We start from the raw sequence: 20,345 nt of genomic DNA, 5'->3' as shown, positions 1-20,345 counted from the left end.
AATTATTTTTAAAAAAATGTAAGCATTCTGGAAAATGTGTACTGGAGCGAAATTGATCATTGCAATTTAAACCACAATATGCTTTTTTACAGATTTATTCTATTCACACAAAAATATGCCAATACGCCCTAAATTAGGTTTCACAAAATAAGTTATCAGTGATATAAAAAAAAAACTGAACATTCTTTACTTGATCCGTAGATGTATATCCTACAACGTCTAGGTCCTTTTCATTGGCTTTTGAATTTTAATAACATAGCGATAGTATTGCTTCTTCCTTCTTCCTCCCAATACCTTTCAACATCATCATTGGTGCTACAGTCCTATAAAAGAGCCTCGGCTTTCTTAAGCCTATTACGTCAGTCAGTTCTATCCATTGACAACTTTTGTCAATTTGCTGCGCCTATTTTTCTACCATCCATTTCTATCATCCCAATACCTTTACTAACAGAAAAACTCCTTCTTTGATGTCATCCTTGTTATAGGCAAAATGTTCAACCCCATTGTTATTGCCAGACTAATCCAAGTTAGACGTTTCAGTTTCTGTTTCGTTATTACTTGATGGCTCTTCTTCACTGTCGTTCTCTGTTTCATCTGGCTCGACATTTAGTTTGGTTCGCTTAATACTTCGCCTGGATGGTGCAGCTGAATATCTTTTCTCCTTTATACAATGTATGTACCAAAAGTTTGTCGATTTGGCCCTCTATTTCTTTATCTTTTCTAGGCAAATTATTTAAAACTTTCTCGGGGAGAAATGGTAAATTCCCCTAGCTGCAAAGGAGGAAACAATAATTCGTTTTATAGCGCTGTTTTCTTCCGCTGTTTTTGTTTTTTGTTCATGTGCTGAAGGGTAATGTTTAACTAGTTTGGATAATCTTTCTTATCTATTGTAGTTTATGTGGGGCGACAGTTTTTCCAATCACTAATAGTTTCCCTCCAAGCCATCTGAAAGGGACGGAAAAAACCGACATCAAGTGGTTGGGTCAAATGTCTTGAGTTTTTGACCAAACATATAAAACTCACATTGTTTTGTTCATATAAAGATATCACCTCATCGGCAATATGTGAGGAAAGGATATCTCCTATGATGATTTTTTTCCCTTCAAGAGGAGAGTTGTGCATATGGTAAAAAGGTCAAAGTAAACCAATCCGTAAATGTTTGTGAATCTATTCATCCATGATGGGTGCGATTATATCAACAACCTACAGAGCAGAATCTGTCAATACAGCAAGGTGAGCCTTTTAGACCATTTTCAGTCCATTCATCATCAGTGGCATTACAGCTCGTTATGAGCCAAAGCCTTCTTCAGAACAATCTTCCATTCGCCCCTGTCTCTGGCAACTCTTCTCCATGCTTTTACTCCAATGGATTTTAGATTATCCTCTATGATGATCCTGGGGGACAAAGGAGTAGGATGCGAAAATATGGAGTTGATTCCAGTTTACTCCACTTAGCCTCTTCTACTCAAATCCGACTCTCACCTTCTCGTTGGTGTCCCCTGTTAAACCGAGCAACCCAACTGGAGATCCGGTATCCAACCCGGGTGGAAGGTTGGGTCGGCAACTGACAAGAGCGGGTCAACTGGTCCTCCAGGTTGGGGGTTGGGCAGTAGGTTAACACCCCCCTCCTTCAGTTACGGAGACTTCAAAACATTTTTCAGTCCATTGTAACCACATTTTTTGTATTTTATATATTATATATGGTGGTAACAGCAATCCTCAAGCCGAAGCACACATCATTGTAGTCGTTGCTGCTTTAGTAAAATTAAACCCGTTCGGTATGTTTGGGGCTGCCTTGAAATATAATTTTCTTATTTCCAGGGTTATCTTATACATTGGTTTCGTCGTAATTGAATTTGTTATTAGGTGGAATATTTTCTAATTCTCTACGCAGATTCTCGAAGTAGACAATTAAAGTTTTTTTTTAAATGTAGGCTCTAGGTCTTTTAATATTGGTCGCCAATTTTTGAGTAATTTCTCCTTTATGCCGTCTCAGTAATGAATATACCCAGTCAGTTCCAGGTAAATTGTTTTTAAAAATAGGCACTTGTCGACCCTGGGCGTCCAAAATACTTTTGGCTAAATATTTTGTATCTTGCAAGTCAAGGGGAATCCCCAGTTGCCGCATATTGTAGCAAGTTGTACATATAATGGTTTTTTCTTCGTTTGCGGAAAATACAGTCTGCTTACAATTTTTTCTTTCATGTCGGCCATTATAGCGGTTATTAAGGGTTCCATAGGGAATTTTATATTATTCAGCAGCACGACATAAGGACTATCCTTCCTCAAGAACTTTCTGAAGGGCATTTTTCACCATTACTTCGTTAGAGTCCTTATACGGACGAGCATTAAGTTTTCTTTGATATTTTCAAACCATTTTTTCTAAAAAGAAAGCACTAATTTCAGATTTCTTCAGAAAAAATTCTATCAAATTCGCCCCCGGTGGAGATCAATTTCGTTCCACAGACCTGATCAAATTAGCACCATTGTGAATTTTTAAATTTCCCGCGTAAATTATGATAACCTAAAAAATAGCGTGTTTACATGTGTTGACATAGAATATGTAACTACTCAGATAATTAGTTTAAATCACACATTTTTTAATAGTTTCTCTTAGGCACCGGAAAGTTAGGAAGCTAAAGAAACTTATCAAAAATATAGCCGTAATTTAAACAAGCTTTTTTCAATAAAAAAATATACTTAGGGGAAACCGGGGGAATATCGCGCACGGGGGAATATCCCGCATCAGTATCTTGGCAACACGGCGTAAGCATTGCAACATTTAACACAGTGCGCCGTCTCGTATTTGCTAGCTGACCACATGTTTGTAATATGACTGCATTCCTAGTATTGGTTTAGACAAAGTCACAGATTGTTTGTTTTTCAAGACTTTGATATAATTTTCGACTAATCTTTAACAAGCGGTAAGTGCTTTTGTTATTCATTTTCATTAAAACTATTCATTGATTATGTTGCTTTATATGTATAGATAATTTCACGTACAAAAATAATGCATTTTATTTAGTCATTAACGAACAGTGATCAGTTAAGTTAGGTTACTTACTTAGGGGGAATACCGCGCAGCTGTGTCGGGGTAATTTCGTGCTGCGCGATATTACCCCGTCTAAGAATTTTTGCTGATATAGTGTTTTTATTGCATTTTAGATTCCAAAATGCCCCGTGCTTACGTTCGGAAAACTGAAAGATCAAAATGGACAGAAGATGAACTAAAAGCTGCGATCAGTGCTGTACGATCTGGGTGAAAAATACGAGAAGTAGGTCGATCGTTCAATATTCCAGAATCCACTCTACGTGACAAACTAAAGTCCAAATAACCATAAAAAATAAAACTTGGCAGGAAACCAATTTTTAATGATGAAGAGGAATCCACCATAGCCAACCATGTTAAAAAGTTGGCGAATATGTTTTTTGGTGTCACACCATCAGAACTAAGGCGTTTAGCATACCAGTTTGCTGAAGGGAATAAAATAAAACACCGGTTTGACTCGATAATTAAGATCGCTGGTGAAGATTGGTTAGAACTCTTTTTAAAGCATCATTCAGACAGTAGTGGTAGAACACCCGAAGGTACCAGTCAAAACCGCATTTTTTCATTCAATCAAGATGAGGTTGAACGATAAAGTTCAAATTTCCTGAGAGTTGAATTTTTAATGTGGATGCAACGGGCATTTCTACGGTCCAGAAACCATTACAAATTTTGGCACCAAAAGGTCAAAAGCAAGTAGGATCCGTAATATCTTGGGAAAGAGGGAAAATGTTACCATAGTATGCGCTGTAAATGTTTCAGGACAGTTTGTCCCTCCTAAGTTTATATTCCCTCGAATACGTATGAATTCACAATTAATGAGAGGAGGCCCAATTGGAGCAATCTACAGATGTTCAAAAAAAGGGTTGGATAAATGAAGAGTTATTTTTCGACTGGATAAAATATTTTTGTCAGCATATAAAGGCCTCGAAAGAAGATCCAGTGCTTCTCATATTGGATAACCATGGAACTCACATTTCTTTGGAGATTTATACTTACTGCAGATCACACGAAATTGTTATGGTTTCACTTCCCCCTCATACCTCACACATGCTTCAACCTCTTGACCTAACTTTTTTTGGGCCCCTAAAGAATGCTTTTAATCGTGAGTGCGACTTGTATCTGAAAACTCATACTCATGAAAAGATCACACATTTTGAACTTGCTATCATTTTTAACAGAGCATACCTGAGAGTTGCCACGATGAACAAAGGAATATCGGGATTTCGTGCTGCTGGAATATGGCCCATAGATCCTAATAAATTCTCTGAAGATAATTTCAGCTTAATAGATCACACTGAAGTTTCAGATATGCACGTTGTAGTGGACTTAGAAACCGACGTTGCCAATGATGACAGGGCCCTTGATCAGTCGAGATGTGACGAAACTCTGCAGAGAACTCCACCGAAAAATACCGAACCCCAACCGGGACCATCGAGATGTGATGAAACTATGCACAAGACTCCATCTTATAATGCCAAATTGAAATCAAACCAGCAAGCTGCATCCCAGCCTGGAACGTCAGGAAATATTAAAACTCAGTCTAGAATACCCATTGAAAAGCTAGCTTCTCTTCCTTCCAAATTTATAAAGAAAAGTTCCAAATCAAGTGCAAAACAACACTCAGAAATTTTCACTTCCACGCCACTAAAAACGCAATTAGAAATAACAAGAAAAGAGAAATATTAAGAAAAAAGCTGAAGAGGTCAAAAAAAAAAAAATGAAACCAAGAAAAAACGACAAGAACCGTAGGAAAACTGGCTACTAAAGCAAAGAAACGACCTGTACGCAAGAAAGTAAGAGTAAGAAACTTACATTTTGATGGTTCTGAGTCTAAAAATTATGATGAGAGTAAGCTTTGTGATGATGATGAATTAGATGATGTAGATCTAACATTAGAAAATGAGGAGTGTTTGGTGTGCGGTGAATTCGGTCAAGACAAAGAAATTTGGTACCGTTGTGTAATGTGGTCGAATTGGGCTCATTCAGAATGTAGTGGTTGGGACTCAGCAGTTAATTATACATGCGATATGTGTGCCAAGGTCGAACGAATGACAGTCAGAAAGTAAAATTATCTCTTTAATGTTTTTTTTTTAATTTTGTCTTTAAGAAATCTGTTTTGTTTATAATATTTGCTTTATTACAATAAATTTTTTTTTTTTTCGAATAAAGATTTATTTAATTCTGCGCAGAATTACCTCGTACTTGGGGGAATACCGCGCAATGACAGTTTTTTAAAGTAAATTTTTTCTTCAAAATCCGTTAAACTTTAATCATATTTTTTATGGGAATAACGTTCCCAATAGATACAAGTTTCAGTAGTGGAATTATGGAAGTTTGTTTGCACATAAGAAACTTTTTGTAAGTATTTTACCTTAGGCGCGCAGAATTCCCCCGGTTTCCCCTACTTCAACTAAACAATCGCAGGTTTCATGCTAGTGTTTACTAATTAAAGCGATGTTGTCAACCGTTTGTTAAGCTTTTTAGATTTCAGGGAAAATTAAAATATTCAGAATCATTCGCAATTATCAATTTCGCCCCTTTGGACCAATTTCACTCCATTTTACGGTACTTTGTAGTAAGAGACCACAGAAAAACACAAAAGATAAAAAATGAACAAGGCTCACCTCCCACTTTCGGAATTCTGGTTATTATTCCTGAAGTTTTGTCTTGTGGTACGATTCTTGCCGGAAACGTTTTCTTCTGCGTGGACCGGATCAGGTCCTGGATCAAAATGTCGGTCTGGAACTCCTGGTTTTGTGGAACGTTTTCGTTTGTTACCGGGACGAGCTTTTCCTTCGTAGTCAGGCATATCGAATTCGCCGTACATTCGCTTCATTAGGGCTTTATTTTCGTCAATAAATAATTCTATACGATCTCTGAAAAATATACAGTATTTGATATAAAAATTAATCAAATTACATTGCATTTTTGTCTAATATAAATATCTGATATACTTCTGGAAGTTCTGGAACTTCTGTAATTTCAAACAAGTTTATAACTTAATTAATTGTCTATAACTATGAAATGCAACTATTGAGCTAGGCATACCTAAGAAACTAGTTGCGATAACGCAAATGTGTATAGGTAACTTCATTAGTATAGGAGGGAAAACATCAAATGCTTTCTCCGTAAACTCTGGACTGAGACAGTCTAGACACTACTTTTATATAGAGTAGAAGCTTGGACACTGACAGAGGCATCACTTAAGAGGCTTTAGGCATATGAAATGTAGCACATATTTTGAGGATATTTTGGGTCGACCATATTTCTAATGGGAAAATACTTCGCAGAATAAATACACAACCTGAAATCTTAAATACTATAAAGCAGCGGTCGGGGAACATTTTTAATCATTACCCCAAAATATTTTTGTGTAAGTTGATATTACCCCATGGCGAAGAGCAAGAAAAAACGAAATCGCCTCTTTTTAGCATCTTTCATGTTATAGCCCCCATGATAATTTTGAAAAGAAAACAATAATTAAAAATTTAATTTAAACATCATTTATTCAATTTATGAATGTAATACCTAGTAATCCATAACTTTCACCCCCACAGAAAATATAAGTAAATGATAATTTCTTGTTATTTTGTCATACAAGAAAAATATCATATGAATTACAAAATAACGAGAAATTATCATTTGCTTATATTTTCTGTGGGGGCGAATTTTCATGGGAGAGGTTTCATGTTCGATACAATTGCTTTAAAATTGGGACTTGGTGTAAGAGCGATTTGAACACAGTCTTCAGCGTTTAATCGATTTTTGTTCTTCGTTTTTATGTTCATTAGAGTGGAAAAGCCTTGTTCGCACAAATATGTTGTTCCAAATGGCAACAATTTTTTAACCGCATCTTCATGTACAATTTTGAAAGCCTTTGCAGCTTTTGACATCCAAAAAGATAACAGATTTGGTTTACTCTCAAATTGAATATTAGATCGAAGTTCAAGAATTGCTTCTGCTAAACCTGAAGGTTCTTCTGGTATCATAGCAATTTCACATGTAAAAGGATCTGCAATGCAACTGAGAGTAAGTGTATCAAGATCTGGAAAGTAATCTGAAAACCGGTTTCTGAGTTTGATAAGATGTCTTACAATTGTATCCTTGATGTCAACAAAAGTAATATTTTCGCAATCTTCCAAAAACAAAGCTAACCTTGAAAAAGTAGTTGTCTTGTTCGGTTCTACTTTCTGTCTCCAATAATGCAGCTTTAACCCAAACGCTGACACTATTTCTCTCGCTGAAATGATATTAATATTCTTTCCTTGCAATTCTTTGTTTAATATATTTATACTCTCAAAAATGCCTGCTAAATATGCGAGATATGCAACCCAGGAAGAGTTTTTAACTTATCTGCGAGAATATTTTTTTAATCAACCATAAAAATTTCGACTTCAGTTTTGAGAGTCCATACTCGATTTAGTACATTTCCGCGAGAAAGCCACCTTACTTCTGTATAATAAAGTAGGTCCGTATATTCAGCTTCACCGTCCTGACATAATTCACGAAATAGCCGCGTGTTTAGTGCATGTCCCTTGATAAAATTTACAATCTTGATGACATCATGCATGACAGCTTCCAGTGTAGGTTCTAAATATTTGACCATAAGGGCCTGGCGATGGATCATACAGTGAGTAACTTCAATATTTGGGTTATTTTTTTTTACAAAAGCAGAAAAACCATTAATATGATCCAGCATAGCTGGAGCTCAATGCAAAGATTCAGAAATACAGTTTTCCCATTTTAAACTTTGCGCATTGAAATATTCATTTACTTTATTCTAGACATCAATTCCACGAGATCTCAACTTGAGAGGAGAACAAAACAGCAATTCCTCTTCAAAATTATCTACACCTATGTAGCGAACATATACCATTAGCTGTGAATTGCTACGAAAATCAGTTGTCTCATCAAGCTGAATAGCAAAATATTTAGCCTGTTTAATACGAAAATAACCTGTTCCTTTATGTTTTCTGTTAATATAGAAATTTGTTCTTTCACAATTTTCGCAGACAAGAGCACTGAATTCAGTTTCTTTGCTTCTTTTTGACCACACATAATCTCTGCCATTTTTACAGCAGCTGGTTTAACCAAATCTTCACCAATAGTGTATGGTTTCTTATTTCGTGCAATCAATCAGGCTACTTCAGAGCTAGCCCTTGATGCTGGACGCCGATCAAATGTATCAAACAAGTTGCTATTCAATATTTGTCTTTTAACAGGTATTTCTAAATTTGCAAAGTACTCTCGCGGTTTGGAAGACAGGTGTGAATGCAAATTATCTAAATTGTAAATGTTTCTTCAATTGACTTTTTTTGAAAGATTCTGAAGTCAGTACCTTCACACGTACAACACACTCTGGTTTCATTGTACCATTGTCTTCTATTTATGTAAAGCCGTAATTAAGGAATTCGTCTTGGTATGTTCTTTTTCTATTTGCTGCCATCTTAAGGGAGACATTTAGACATTAAGAGAGAAATTTTTAAATTGCGGCTTACCTTGATCGATATATCGATGATTAATGATAAAATGGTGATCTTGTCAGCAACTAATTAGTAAAACCTTGCTCTCTGACTCGTCAATGTATTTGTATCTTGACGGCATAGCACGAACTGAGCAGGTAGTCGGGGCCGGGACTGTGCTTTACTACGCAAAGATATAACTCGAGAACACTCTAGTGGTGGAGAGTAAGATGGCGTGGCCTGCATATGTCGCTAAATTGTTTAAGTTGAAAAAATACTAACAGGTTTATAAAATAGCAAATTAAGAATATACACTTTTTACTCACAAAAGTTTCATTTTTACCCCCAAAAATTTAATTTTTACCCCATTTGGGGTAATTTACCCCGGTTCCCCGACCGCTGCTATAAAGGCATTGAAATGGGAGTACTTGGAACTTATCATGCAAAATAATAAATGCTATTGACTCTTACAACTAATCTTCCAAGAAAAAATAATGGAAAAAGAAGTTGACAAATCTCATGACTTAAAAATTTTGGTTTTCCATGACAATTACTGGACTATTTCGAGCAGCGGTAGACAATGTATAAGTGGTCATGATGATTGCCAGTATCCGAAACGAATAGGCACCAAAAGAAGAAGAAGATGAAGGAGCATCCAAAAGAGGAAAAGTTTATTTCAAAGCCTTATTACGATTTTTTTTTCAAACGCTTCTTATTTAGTACGGTATACTAAATGAGATACTTACAATGGATATGAATTTCCCGCTGTAGGGCAGTACAATTGTTGATTACGTTTAATACAAGGAACTCCTCGGAGATATTCAGCTCTTAACTCTAGACCTAAAACTACTGATAGCGCCGTCCATAATATCTGAAATAAAAAAAAAACAGTTATAAAGAAATCCTTTCACGCAGATTTATGTAGATATGTAACTGATTGTATACTTGTTAACTCCGGTAGTTAGGATTTAAATCTCTACACAAATAAGTAGCTCTATCGATATATTTTGGAGAAAAGATGTCATTAGAAAGTTGGTAACGTTCAAAGGAGAATCGAATTTAACAGAATTTAATCGAATCGTTTTCTCCAACCAGAAAAGAGTGAAAGCAGAGTAATAGTAGAGTCATAGTAGTAGAAAGTAGAGTAAATAGAGTAGAGATGAAACGACCAAATTTACTTTGAGTGGTCTCGCTATCTTTGTCTGTCATACGCGTGTGATCTACCAAACTAATATAGTTGGGAGTAATGGACGTTAGAGGTGGCAGGTACATTTATTATGATAGGTGCTAAAGAGAGATATATAGACCACTGATTGAGTACTCTGCGTTTCACTATTTTTCTCATGATCCCATAGTCTACTCTTATTATGTCTATCACTAAAACTCGTCATTCGTCATTGTACAACTCGTCAATTGAATAAATATGATTGGTAGAGCGTGCCTCAATCTTCTCCATTAAATGACGAGTCACCAAGCTCTTTCTCGCTACAATCCCTAAAATCGCTACTCGTTGTGTGGAGGTGAAAGCAACCAGTCCCTTTGCAACTCATTCAAATAACTAAATAGTATTGTAATTTTGGCTATCCAGCACATCAATTTATGTTACAAACATTTAAATATATTTACACAAAAAGTAACACTAGAAAAAGGACAAGCAGTTTAACAATTGTTTCTATGATACATTGTGGGCAACGGCAGGAGACCTCCTCTCTCGTATCATACACAGTTTGGATTCAGAGATGGATTGGAAACTAGAGAAGCACTATTTGCACTGAATGTTTTACTACGGAAATATCTAGATCAACGTCAAGATGTGTTTGCTCTTTTTATCGATAATGAAAAGTTATTCAATACAACACATCATAAATTCAGTTAATTAAAACATTAAGAGATATGGGAGATATAAATACATTTTCATAACATCACAGACACAATCACAGTTTATTTAAAATGAACAAAAAACACTTTTTGTAACTGCAAACTAACTTTATCTCTGTAAACAGCGTACTTTGTAATCGAATGGAAAACTTTCTAAATGGCTTTTATTGTAGTTCTGTTTCCGATAAAACTTTTCAGAACGTTGGTGGAAGTTAAACGAATAACATCCCGATGTGAATATGCGTGTATTTGTCCAAACTTTTTAAGCTTTGTGGTTTTATTATACTTGTTTTTTCGATATCGCGGCAAGGATAATTGCTGTTTATAGTTTTATATATATATATATATATATATATATATATATATATATATATATATATATATATATAGGTTTTAATAATTAATATTGTAAATCTTTAGGGTGTGGCTATGCAGCAATTTTAATTGACATATGACAGCTAAATTCATATTTTTGTGACATTAGCTTCTTTTGTTTTTAAAAAGGTTGACCTTTATGAATAGTTGTATTTAAAAAGATAATTCTTTACTTGTAATAATTTTTTATTTACCACAGTTTATAGCCTATAACATTTGTAAGTTATGTAGCAATTCCCCACTTGTAAACGAATAGGACTCATGTACGTTTTTCTTTGTTATTTTTGGTATACATTTTTGTAACTAATTATATCATATACAGTGATGAGTGCCTTAAGAACTGGCAAAAATAACGCAAAAGATAGAAAACATAATACGTTGTGAAATAAAAAGAGATGAAAGTAGTAAAGATGGAAAATTATCGATAGAGACCTCTAATTTACATTACATTACATTAGGACTATCGATATTTTCCCACCTTTAGACGTTAGCTTATGAGCTAGTTGACTTCAGTCATAATATTACAAGTATGACGGCGAACATTAACATTTTTTAAATTTCGCATAAAGTAAAAACTGATTGAAGGCAATAAAGCAAATGTAAATAAACAGTTTAATTAGTAGTAATTTGATAATTAATTCTGTGTTGACGAATACAGAATAACAAGCTATGATAATTCTGTATTGAGAAGAGTGTATGCGACGTCTCAAATCATAGTTTATTATTGATCAATAGTTTAATTTTGAATAAAAAAATACTCCTACTTAAACTGTTTTTACTTACATTACGTGATACGTATTACTATGACTGAAGTGAATCAGCTCATAAGCTAACGTCTAAAGGTGGGAAATTTTCGATAATTCTAATGTAATGTAAAGTAAATTATAGGTTTATATCGATAATTTCTCACCTCTACTACTTTCATCTCTTTTTATTTCACAACGTATTATGTTTTCTATCTTTTGCGTTATTTTGCCGGTTCTTAAGGCACTCATCCCTGTATATTTTGTACCATTTGTGTTTGTGTTTGTGTTCTTTATTTTAGGAAAGAAGAGCGTTTTTTCCTTTTTCCAGCAAGATTAGGATTCTTCGAAACGGCGTCCTTATTTTAGATAGCTAGAGGTCTTTCTTGTTGTTTTTTGTTTGCCCATTTGTCTAGGAGATTTATGTAAGTACCCTCTTTTTGTTTAATTTTTTTTGGTAGTTGCCCCAATCCAACCCCATTGCCATTCAGTTATCCACGACCCAGCTCTCCAAATAAGCCCTGAGTGCCGTTCACACAGTTTCGTTTATTTTGCTTGCCCTATCTCTGCCCCAATAATTTCTGTCCCCAATTTTCAACCCTTATAGCAATACCCCATGTGGCAGGCAAAATATTTCGTTACAACCTGTGACGCTTTCTCGTGGGGCTAATTCCGTGACGCTCGCTTCAGCATTTTACTATTAAGGAAAAAGTAATACAACGCTAGTATAGAAGCTTAGCTTAAAAAAACGATCTTTTTAGTCATTTTTAAATACTTAAATTTTTTTATCAATATTACCGACTTATTTGAGAGGGAGGAAAGTCAATTATTATTATAATTTAAGTTATTACACAACTTTTTCTGCAACAGTCGGAAGCCACCTCTAACATTTAACTCAACACAGATCCGCCCTGGTCTAAAAATTCAATAAAATTATTATTTAGTAAATCTTAAATTAATGTTATGCATCTTCCAGCTACTACTGTTACGCCGCTGCGTTTAAACTTCCCGATAACTAATTGTCACTGCCGTGGTGAATCTGTTAAAGGTATTAGCCGTTTCTCACTTAATTTGTTGGTATGTCTGAATCACTCGGAAAAATAATTATGACATTGATAAAAAGTTTTAACGGATACGCTTGACATACTTATTGTTATTGAAGAGATTCGATTTGGAATTGTGATTACAGCACTGAATTATTATAAATTTCCTACTTTGTTCTTTAAGCGCGTGTGAGCGATCTACCAAATACGGAACTACAATAGAGTTTATCTGAGAGATATGAAAGGTTCTCATGAAAGAAAATATGTATTTATAGTCGAAAATGCATTTATTGTCCTTAAAGATAGTCTCTACGAAGCTATGGACATTGAATATATTTGCCTTTAGTTTTGTCAATATTATCCTCTTTTGGTCCCTATTTCCTAGTTTAAATCTGTGAAGAAATTACTTCACAATTTTAAAATCTAAGGATAAGATTTTTATAGTGGTCCTATACAGGGTTCGCCAAACCTATGGCTTTTTTTATTAAGGCTAATCCTTCTTCTTCAGGTTCGTTCTCCTATCGGAGGTTGGAAATCATCATCGCTATTTTAATTTTATTGGCCGCGCTTCTGAATAATTTTAATGAGCTGCAACCGAACCACTCTCTCAAATTTCTTAGCCAGGTTATTTTGCGTCGTCCTGGGTTTCTCTTCCATTGTATCTTCCCTTGCATAATTAACCTAAGTAATACGTACTTCTCGCCCCTCATTATATGACCCAGATATTGAATCTTTTAAATTTTAATTTTAACAGTTTTATGACGTCACATTCTTTCTTCATTCTCTGTAACACCTCTATATTAGTTACTTTTTCAGTCCACGATATTCTGTGGATTCTTCTGTAGCACCACATCTCAAAGGAGTTTAATTTTTTGATTTCAGACTGTTTTATTGTCCACGCTTCCATGCCATATAGTAAAGTAGAAAAAACGTAGCAACGTAGCATTCTTGTGCGGATCTCAAGATTAAGGTTACGGTTGCAAAGTAAGTTCTTCAATTTTATGAACGTGTTTTTGCCATTTCTATTCTAGATCTGATTTCTTTTTTCTGATCTCCATCTTCGCTTAGCTACGTTCCTAAATATTTATATGTTGTTACTCTTTCGGTCGTTGTATTATTGATGATCAGGTTATCTAAATTTTGTGTTTTTTTTTGAGAGTATCATTGATTTCGTTTTCTTGAGATTCATTTGCAGTCCGTACCTTTCACATCTATCGTCCGCATATCTAATATTATTAATGCTATTTCTGTTGACCAAAATACCTTCCACAATATCCAATAAAGCTTCTTGAAATATCACTTGTCCTGATTCATATCCAGACATCGTTGTGTCAGAACATTGACTCCGAATAATGCTTCTCTAGTTCCGAGACCCTTTCTAAAACCCATCTGTGAACCACTTATTTCTTGTTCTAATTTTATGTGGATTCTGTTATGTATGATTTTAAGGAAGGTTTTTAATGTGTGGTATAAGGTCAATAAAGGACTGTCGAACGGCTTATAGCATTTCAGATCCAACATTGGCAAAGGCATTTTGTATACGAATTTTCATATTATCCCGTGTTGTGGGTTCGTTGTTATATTCTTGATGTACCACCCTAAAAAAATAGTCCAGTGGACTTGGGGGTACATCCTGTACATCTTGGGGGCCACTCCACAGTACCACTGTATCCAATCCAACTCTTACTGTAGTTATTTATTTAGTACACGTCTAACATTTTTGTACGATCCGGTGGTGCTCCGGCATACTGAAACCCTATGTTTCGTCTAATTCATAAGGGAACATCATTTGACAAGCCAGGTAACTCGTATGTTAAAAACCTACGATACTCATTGCTAGTGACCATTTGGTCGAACAAATAAAGTCCAATAGCATATGATCAAACAATGCCTCTCCAAACATTTAACGAATACCTATTCTGGGAAGCCATTTTTTAATTTGCACCGGACTAATATGCAATTATGCCTATTAACAAACCCACTGCGATGAAATGTCGTATGTTAGAAAATAAAATATTTACAAAAAATCTCTGGATCAAAAAATTTCCAAAGATGTGTGTGGGTTTACTATACACCTGAGTCTCATATCGAGTAATGTTCTTAGAGATTAAAAAATCCAGGAAATATAGTGTGTTATTATATTCCTTTTACATGGTAAATGTTATTGTGTCTTCTTTATCGTTTATATCATTCAGGAATGTGTCCAACAACGCTGATCCATTGAGAATACATCATCTACATATTTTCACCATACTGTGGGTTTTAAGTTTTGTTTAGAAATAATATTTGTGTTAAAATCTTCCATAATTATGGCGGCTATTAATGGAAAATGTTGTTTATAGAATTCATTACTTAGTTGAAAATAGGTATTATCAGTACATAATGTCCATAACTCCATTATAGCTGATATATTTAGTCTTGTTCTAGTTGTCAATGTATCATTATTCTCTAATTTTGTTTTCATTATATTTAAAGTCTTATCTAATGGCACATTTGTAAATAAACTATTTATATCAAAACTTATTAAAATATTATTTGATTTAAATTCAATATTCGATAATTAATTTAAAAAATGTTGTGTATTTTTTATAAATGTGCCATTTTTATTTGCAAATTTATATATAATATTTAATAAAAAAATTAACAGTTCACTACAAGGAGAATTCATGGTACAGCATTTTTCATATAAAAATGCTTGCACGTCATTCAAGATTTACGACGTCAGAACCCCACAGCGTTGCCAAAACATCAGAATAGTTAGTGAGAAATTTTTAAAATGTCAACTATTTGTCAAACTATTATATTAACAGTATATACACTTAGTTTTAAGACTACTGCAACACACTAAAATCCATTAGAAAACATTTTAATACAAAATTTAATATTTTAAATTTTAAACTTACCTCTTTTAGGGCTTTAATAGTAAAAACGTCCCGTCATTATTTCTTGTTCAAAATAATCTATCTTATATGAAAGCTTATCAGCTTTCTACAGACTATTTATTTGTTTTGTCATAGCACAATTACAATACACAACAATAATTAGTTTTTAAAGCTGTTAATCTAAATTTAATATGTATTTATAAATACAATTTATTAATATATATTATATTATAATCAAATTGTGCAAGAAATCAAAACATAAACAAAATTCTTACTCTAAAAAAGCGGCAACACTTTAAACAATTTTACCACACGCTGAACTGTCAAAAAATTTGAAGTATTCTCGTATCAGTTGCGTACAATTGTCTAATATATTTAATTAAAATTGTTATTTTGTGGAATATTAGACTTAAAGAGTTATTTCATAAAATTTATATTATTAATAATAACAAATGTTTTTGGTTATTTAATCAATATAATTCTAAAATTCCCAATATAATGTTGATTACATTTTTCTGATTATTATACCATGTTGACGCCTATGAAAAATCGAGCAGTTCCGTATGGGTTTCGTATTATTAGCTGTGTTAGGAAAATTTGAATTATAACGTTGACGTTCTGGAAATTTTAAATATAAGTGACGTCAATTTATATAAATTGTGACGTGCACGCATTTTTATTTGAAAAATACTATACAGTCCATCTAATTTACTTACCGTTACACGTCATTATCATTGACAGAGATCGAAGTTGACATAGTTGCCAAAGTATAAAAAAGTCCTGAATCCATTTTAAATCAAATAGGTCACATAATTCCCTATTGAAAAAGTGGATTATACAACAAACCAAATTAATATTTAATGTAAATATATAGAAACAAAACAAGAGTTAAAAAATAATCTTGGTAAAAACAATTTCATCCACTTGTATGCGTCGTATAAAGATGTAAAATGGAATACATAGATATTTATTTTATTTTATGTAAAATGTAAAATAAAAAGTATCAACACCGCAACTGTCAAATAAGTGTTACCAATTTATGCCAAAATATCACCTTCGTTCGATTACAGTTACAGTGTGTTCCGAACAAATGATTCCTAAATTAAATGAAACATATTATTGTGTATTTCTTTAAGTTAACATTAATAGAAATCTCTAAATATTATTTTTACGCTTATATAATAAAATATGTCTAGTGGCTGTAATGCCAGTGTACTCGGCAAAGTAATTCTAAAAAAAGAACACACCTATCGCCTAAATATTTCGTGTAGGTTTCATGTGACCTCACAGGCTATGACGCGGATGACGTGCAACGGTAAGTAAATTAGATGAACTATATATTCGTTTTATGAAGTATCGTTACTCCATAAAATGAGGTGTTTTTTTGTAATGAGGTGTAATTAATCTTCTTTGATAATTTTTTAAATAATCTTTAATATTATTTTAAAGTTATTTTCTTTGAAATGTATAATATAATGTCTGAATTGTCAATATAAATGAGTCAAATAAAATTAAATTAGTAGAAGAATTTTTCACCAAATATCAAAAAACAGCATTTGTTTAATTTATTAATGTTTGTATTTGGATAACGATTTCCGAAGTGGAAATTGAAACGTCAATAAACTTATTTTAAGCTTCAGTTGTGGCTTATTCCCATTAAAGTAGTAATTGCTCTAAGATGCCACCAGAAAATAGCTTCAGAACAATATTAAAAATGTTTTAATAGAAAATTCACAAAAACATAAAAGCTATAGTTCTTTTTCTAAATATGTACACAACTAATCCTGCCCGGTATGTACAACTTCATACCAAAAGAAAGGTTAACATATTTCTACAAAATGAGAAAATATTTTATTTGCAAATAGTGATCACATTGTATGGATATATGTCAAAAATATTAAATTATTTAAAAATAACACTATATTAAAAAAATTTTGACATACCATTAACATCTTTGTTACCTTGAAAACCTAATCTACAATCCTTTAAATATTAGTATCTTTGTCAATAAAAGTAAAAATATTTAAAAAATTGTTAACTTTACACCTATAAAACCTGATACAAACTCTTCATATCCATAAAAAATAAAACAAAATATAGAGTATTTCAATAAAAAAAACAAAACATTGGTTTATTCCGTTGTTCCGACTGACCCTGTATAATTTAAAATAATTTCAAATTTAAAATAATTTCAAATTAAAGATGTTTTTAATATACATCGAAACATCATGTTTCCTTACAAACATTTTTTATATTATACTCCATAATTTAGTCGTAATAAACGGAAGCCAAAGGTTTGGCGCTCCCTATACATAGCTAGGGGCTAATAAAGCCCAACTATAAGTAAATTTACATTAAATATAAAAATCAAAGAAATCTATGATACAACGGAATGTACAGAAGAGCAGATAGAGTCCATTAATAAAATGATAAAGAATATCAAAGACGATTTTATCATGAACGAAGAAAATAAAAATAAGACGTGAATGACGACAGAGATTCTGAACCTAATGGAAAGAAGGAAAAACAAGAACAATAATTTTATTTACAAAACATTACGATGACAGAGAGACCGAAACATGAGAAAAGCCAAACAGGAAGAATTGGGGAAAAATGTCAAGAAAACGAAATTATAGAAAGTATTGCTTGTCAAATTTAACGTGATACTTGGCCGATTTGAAATTAGGTTCCACCCATGATGCGCATTAGACCACAACACAATTCGTCCTTATTATTTCTTGGCCCTTCGAAGTGCAAGGTACTTCTATAGTCTGCGACAAAGTTTTTTTTATTTTATTTATGTTTAAAGTTACTGTGTGTTGAAGAAATATCATATTATAATAGATTTGACTATGAATTTAATATTGACACGTTCCATCTCTTTGTGGACTTTAAGTCAGCGTATGATAGCGTCCTAAGAGGTAAATTATACGAAGCCATGAATGAACTTAACATATTCCATAAATTAATAAGGCTCGTAAAAACAACTATGAGTAAAGTGATCTGCAGAGTGCAAATACAAGGCGATATGTCACAAGCGTTTGAAACATATGCAGGGTTACGGCAGGGAGACGCGCTGGCGTGCCTTCTCTTTAATATAGCGTTAGAAAAGACTATAAGAGATGCCGAGTTACACAATAGGGGAACAATCTTTAATAAATCAACGCAGATTATGGCTTACGCTGACGATCTGGATTTGATCGCACGCACTACACGAGGACTTAAAGAGATGACTTCCACCTTCTTGACAGCCGCACAAAATATGGGCCTTAAAATAAACGAGGAAAAAACCAAAATGTTAGCATCTATCCCAAATAACAGAGATAGAGCTAGAAACGCCAATATAATTTTGAGGTAGTAAATAAGTTTACATATTTGGGTTCTCTCATAACAAACGATAATGACACATCTGAAGAAGTAAAACGGAGGGTACTGCTAGCAAACAAATGTTATTTTGGACTAAGCAAGCAGCTAAAAAACAGAAATTTAAGCCAGAAAACCAAACTAATAATATATACAACACTCATCCTACCAGTGCTGACATATTGGTCAGAAACATGGACCATCTCCAAAACAGACGCAAATCTTCTGCTCGTCTTCGAAAGGAAGATACTAAGAAGAATAATGGGCGCATTCTGTGAGAATGGTATTTGGAGAAGGCGATATAATTTCGAATTGTACGAGAAGTATAAAAAAATAGTAAATGGTAGAGATGTAATATCCTTCATAAAAATAGGTAGGCTTAGATGGGCTGGACATGTGTCAAGAGCAAATGAAAATTACCCACCCAGACGAACTCTATTATCGGTCCCAGTGAGAAATAGGAGTAGAGGCAGACCACGACTGAGATGGAGGGACGGTGTGGACGAGGACGCAAGGAAAATCGGCGCGGCAAATTGGCAACGGTTGGCGATGAACAGAAACGACTGGCGAAATAGACTGGGGAAGGTCAAGGCTCAACTAGAGCTGTAGCACCACTGATGATGATGAATAGATTTGACTTTTTAAATAATTATTGTTAAGTATTTTAAATTATAAACATGGATTTTCATTCAAAATTAGAAGGCAAAGTCTTGTCTGGACAAATGAGGGAGGTAATAGCAAATGTAATTATTTTTATGCAGAGAGAAGCGATGCAAAATCCGCATGTTAAAGATTTTAAAAAAGTTCAAGAGCGTGCTTCCTTAGCAACGGGAGAAAGTATAGCCACTATACAACGGATCTCTCGTGAAATGAAAATTATAGAAGAAGGTGCTTCTACATCATCTTCGACGCCTAACAAAAGAATGAGATCTGCCCCAAAAAATTGGGAATAAGCCACAATTTTAGTTTAAAATAAGTTTATTTTGAAGTTTCGAGTTCCACTTGGAAATCGTTAACTCAAAATACGAAATACCAATAAATTAAACAAATTTTGTTTTTGTTACTTGGTAAAAAAATTCTTCTAATAATTTTATTTTATATCTAATTTTTTATATCTATCTTTTATATATTTTATCTTATTCATATTGACAACTCAGTCGCTATTTGAGACATATTTTATACGATATATTTCTAAAAAATCTCCTTACAAAAATAAAATATTTGGGAAAGTTAATAAAGTTATACAGTTTAGTACCTAAATACCGGATGTTGACAGCCATCCCAACGGGGCTGGTATTATTCTATGGTAAAGAAATAAACAACAGATTAAAATATTTATGACTTACTAAAATGTTAAAATGCCGAAGATACGAAGAATAAAAGTATATGACTATAATATAAAATATTACGACAACTCTAGTATAAAAATTAAGTAATAAATGTTTCGTCGTCGGTATGTTCCAGGTATAAGATTAACTACTGTTCTTTTATTCTTATACAGTTTACTATAACGCAAATGTAAAGCTTTCATCTGCCAATATTTCCAAAAT

General features: G+C 33.4%; 1 protein-coding gene across 1 annotated transcript in view; it reads right to left on the bottom strand.

The window, feature by feature from the left end:
- The window catches only part of spz3 (Spaetzle domain-containing protein 3), a 165,280-nt gene that overhangs the window by 11,458 nt on the left and 133,477 nt on the right, over positions 1-20,345 (bottom strand). The window contains exons 3-4 of the mRNA XM_072539953.1: positions 9,258-9,382; positions 5,674-5,925 (exon numbers count right to left, since the gene is read on the bottom strand). Coding sequence (XP_072396054.1) covers positions 5,674-5,925; positions 9,258-9,382 — 377 coding nt within the window. The remainder of the gene's footprint in view (positions 1-5,673; positions 5,926-9,257; positions 9,383-20,345) is intronic.

Source organism: Diabrotica undecimpunctata, chromosome 8 (assembly GCF_040954645.1).
Source record: "Diabrotica undecimpunctata isolate CICGRU chromosome 8, icDiaUnde3, whole genome shotgun sequence".
NCBI classification, from domain to species: Eukaryota; Metazoa; Arthropoda; class Insecta; order Coleoptera; family Chrysomelidae; genus Diabrotica; species Diabrotica undecimpunctata.
Note: the sequence above shows the minus strand (reverse complement) of the source record. Positions and strands in the feature narration are given on the sequence as shown.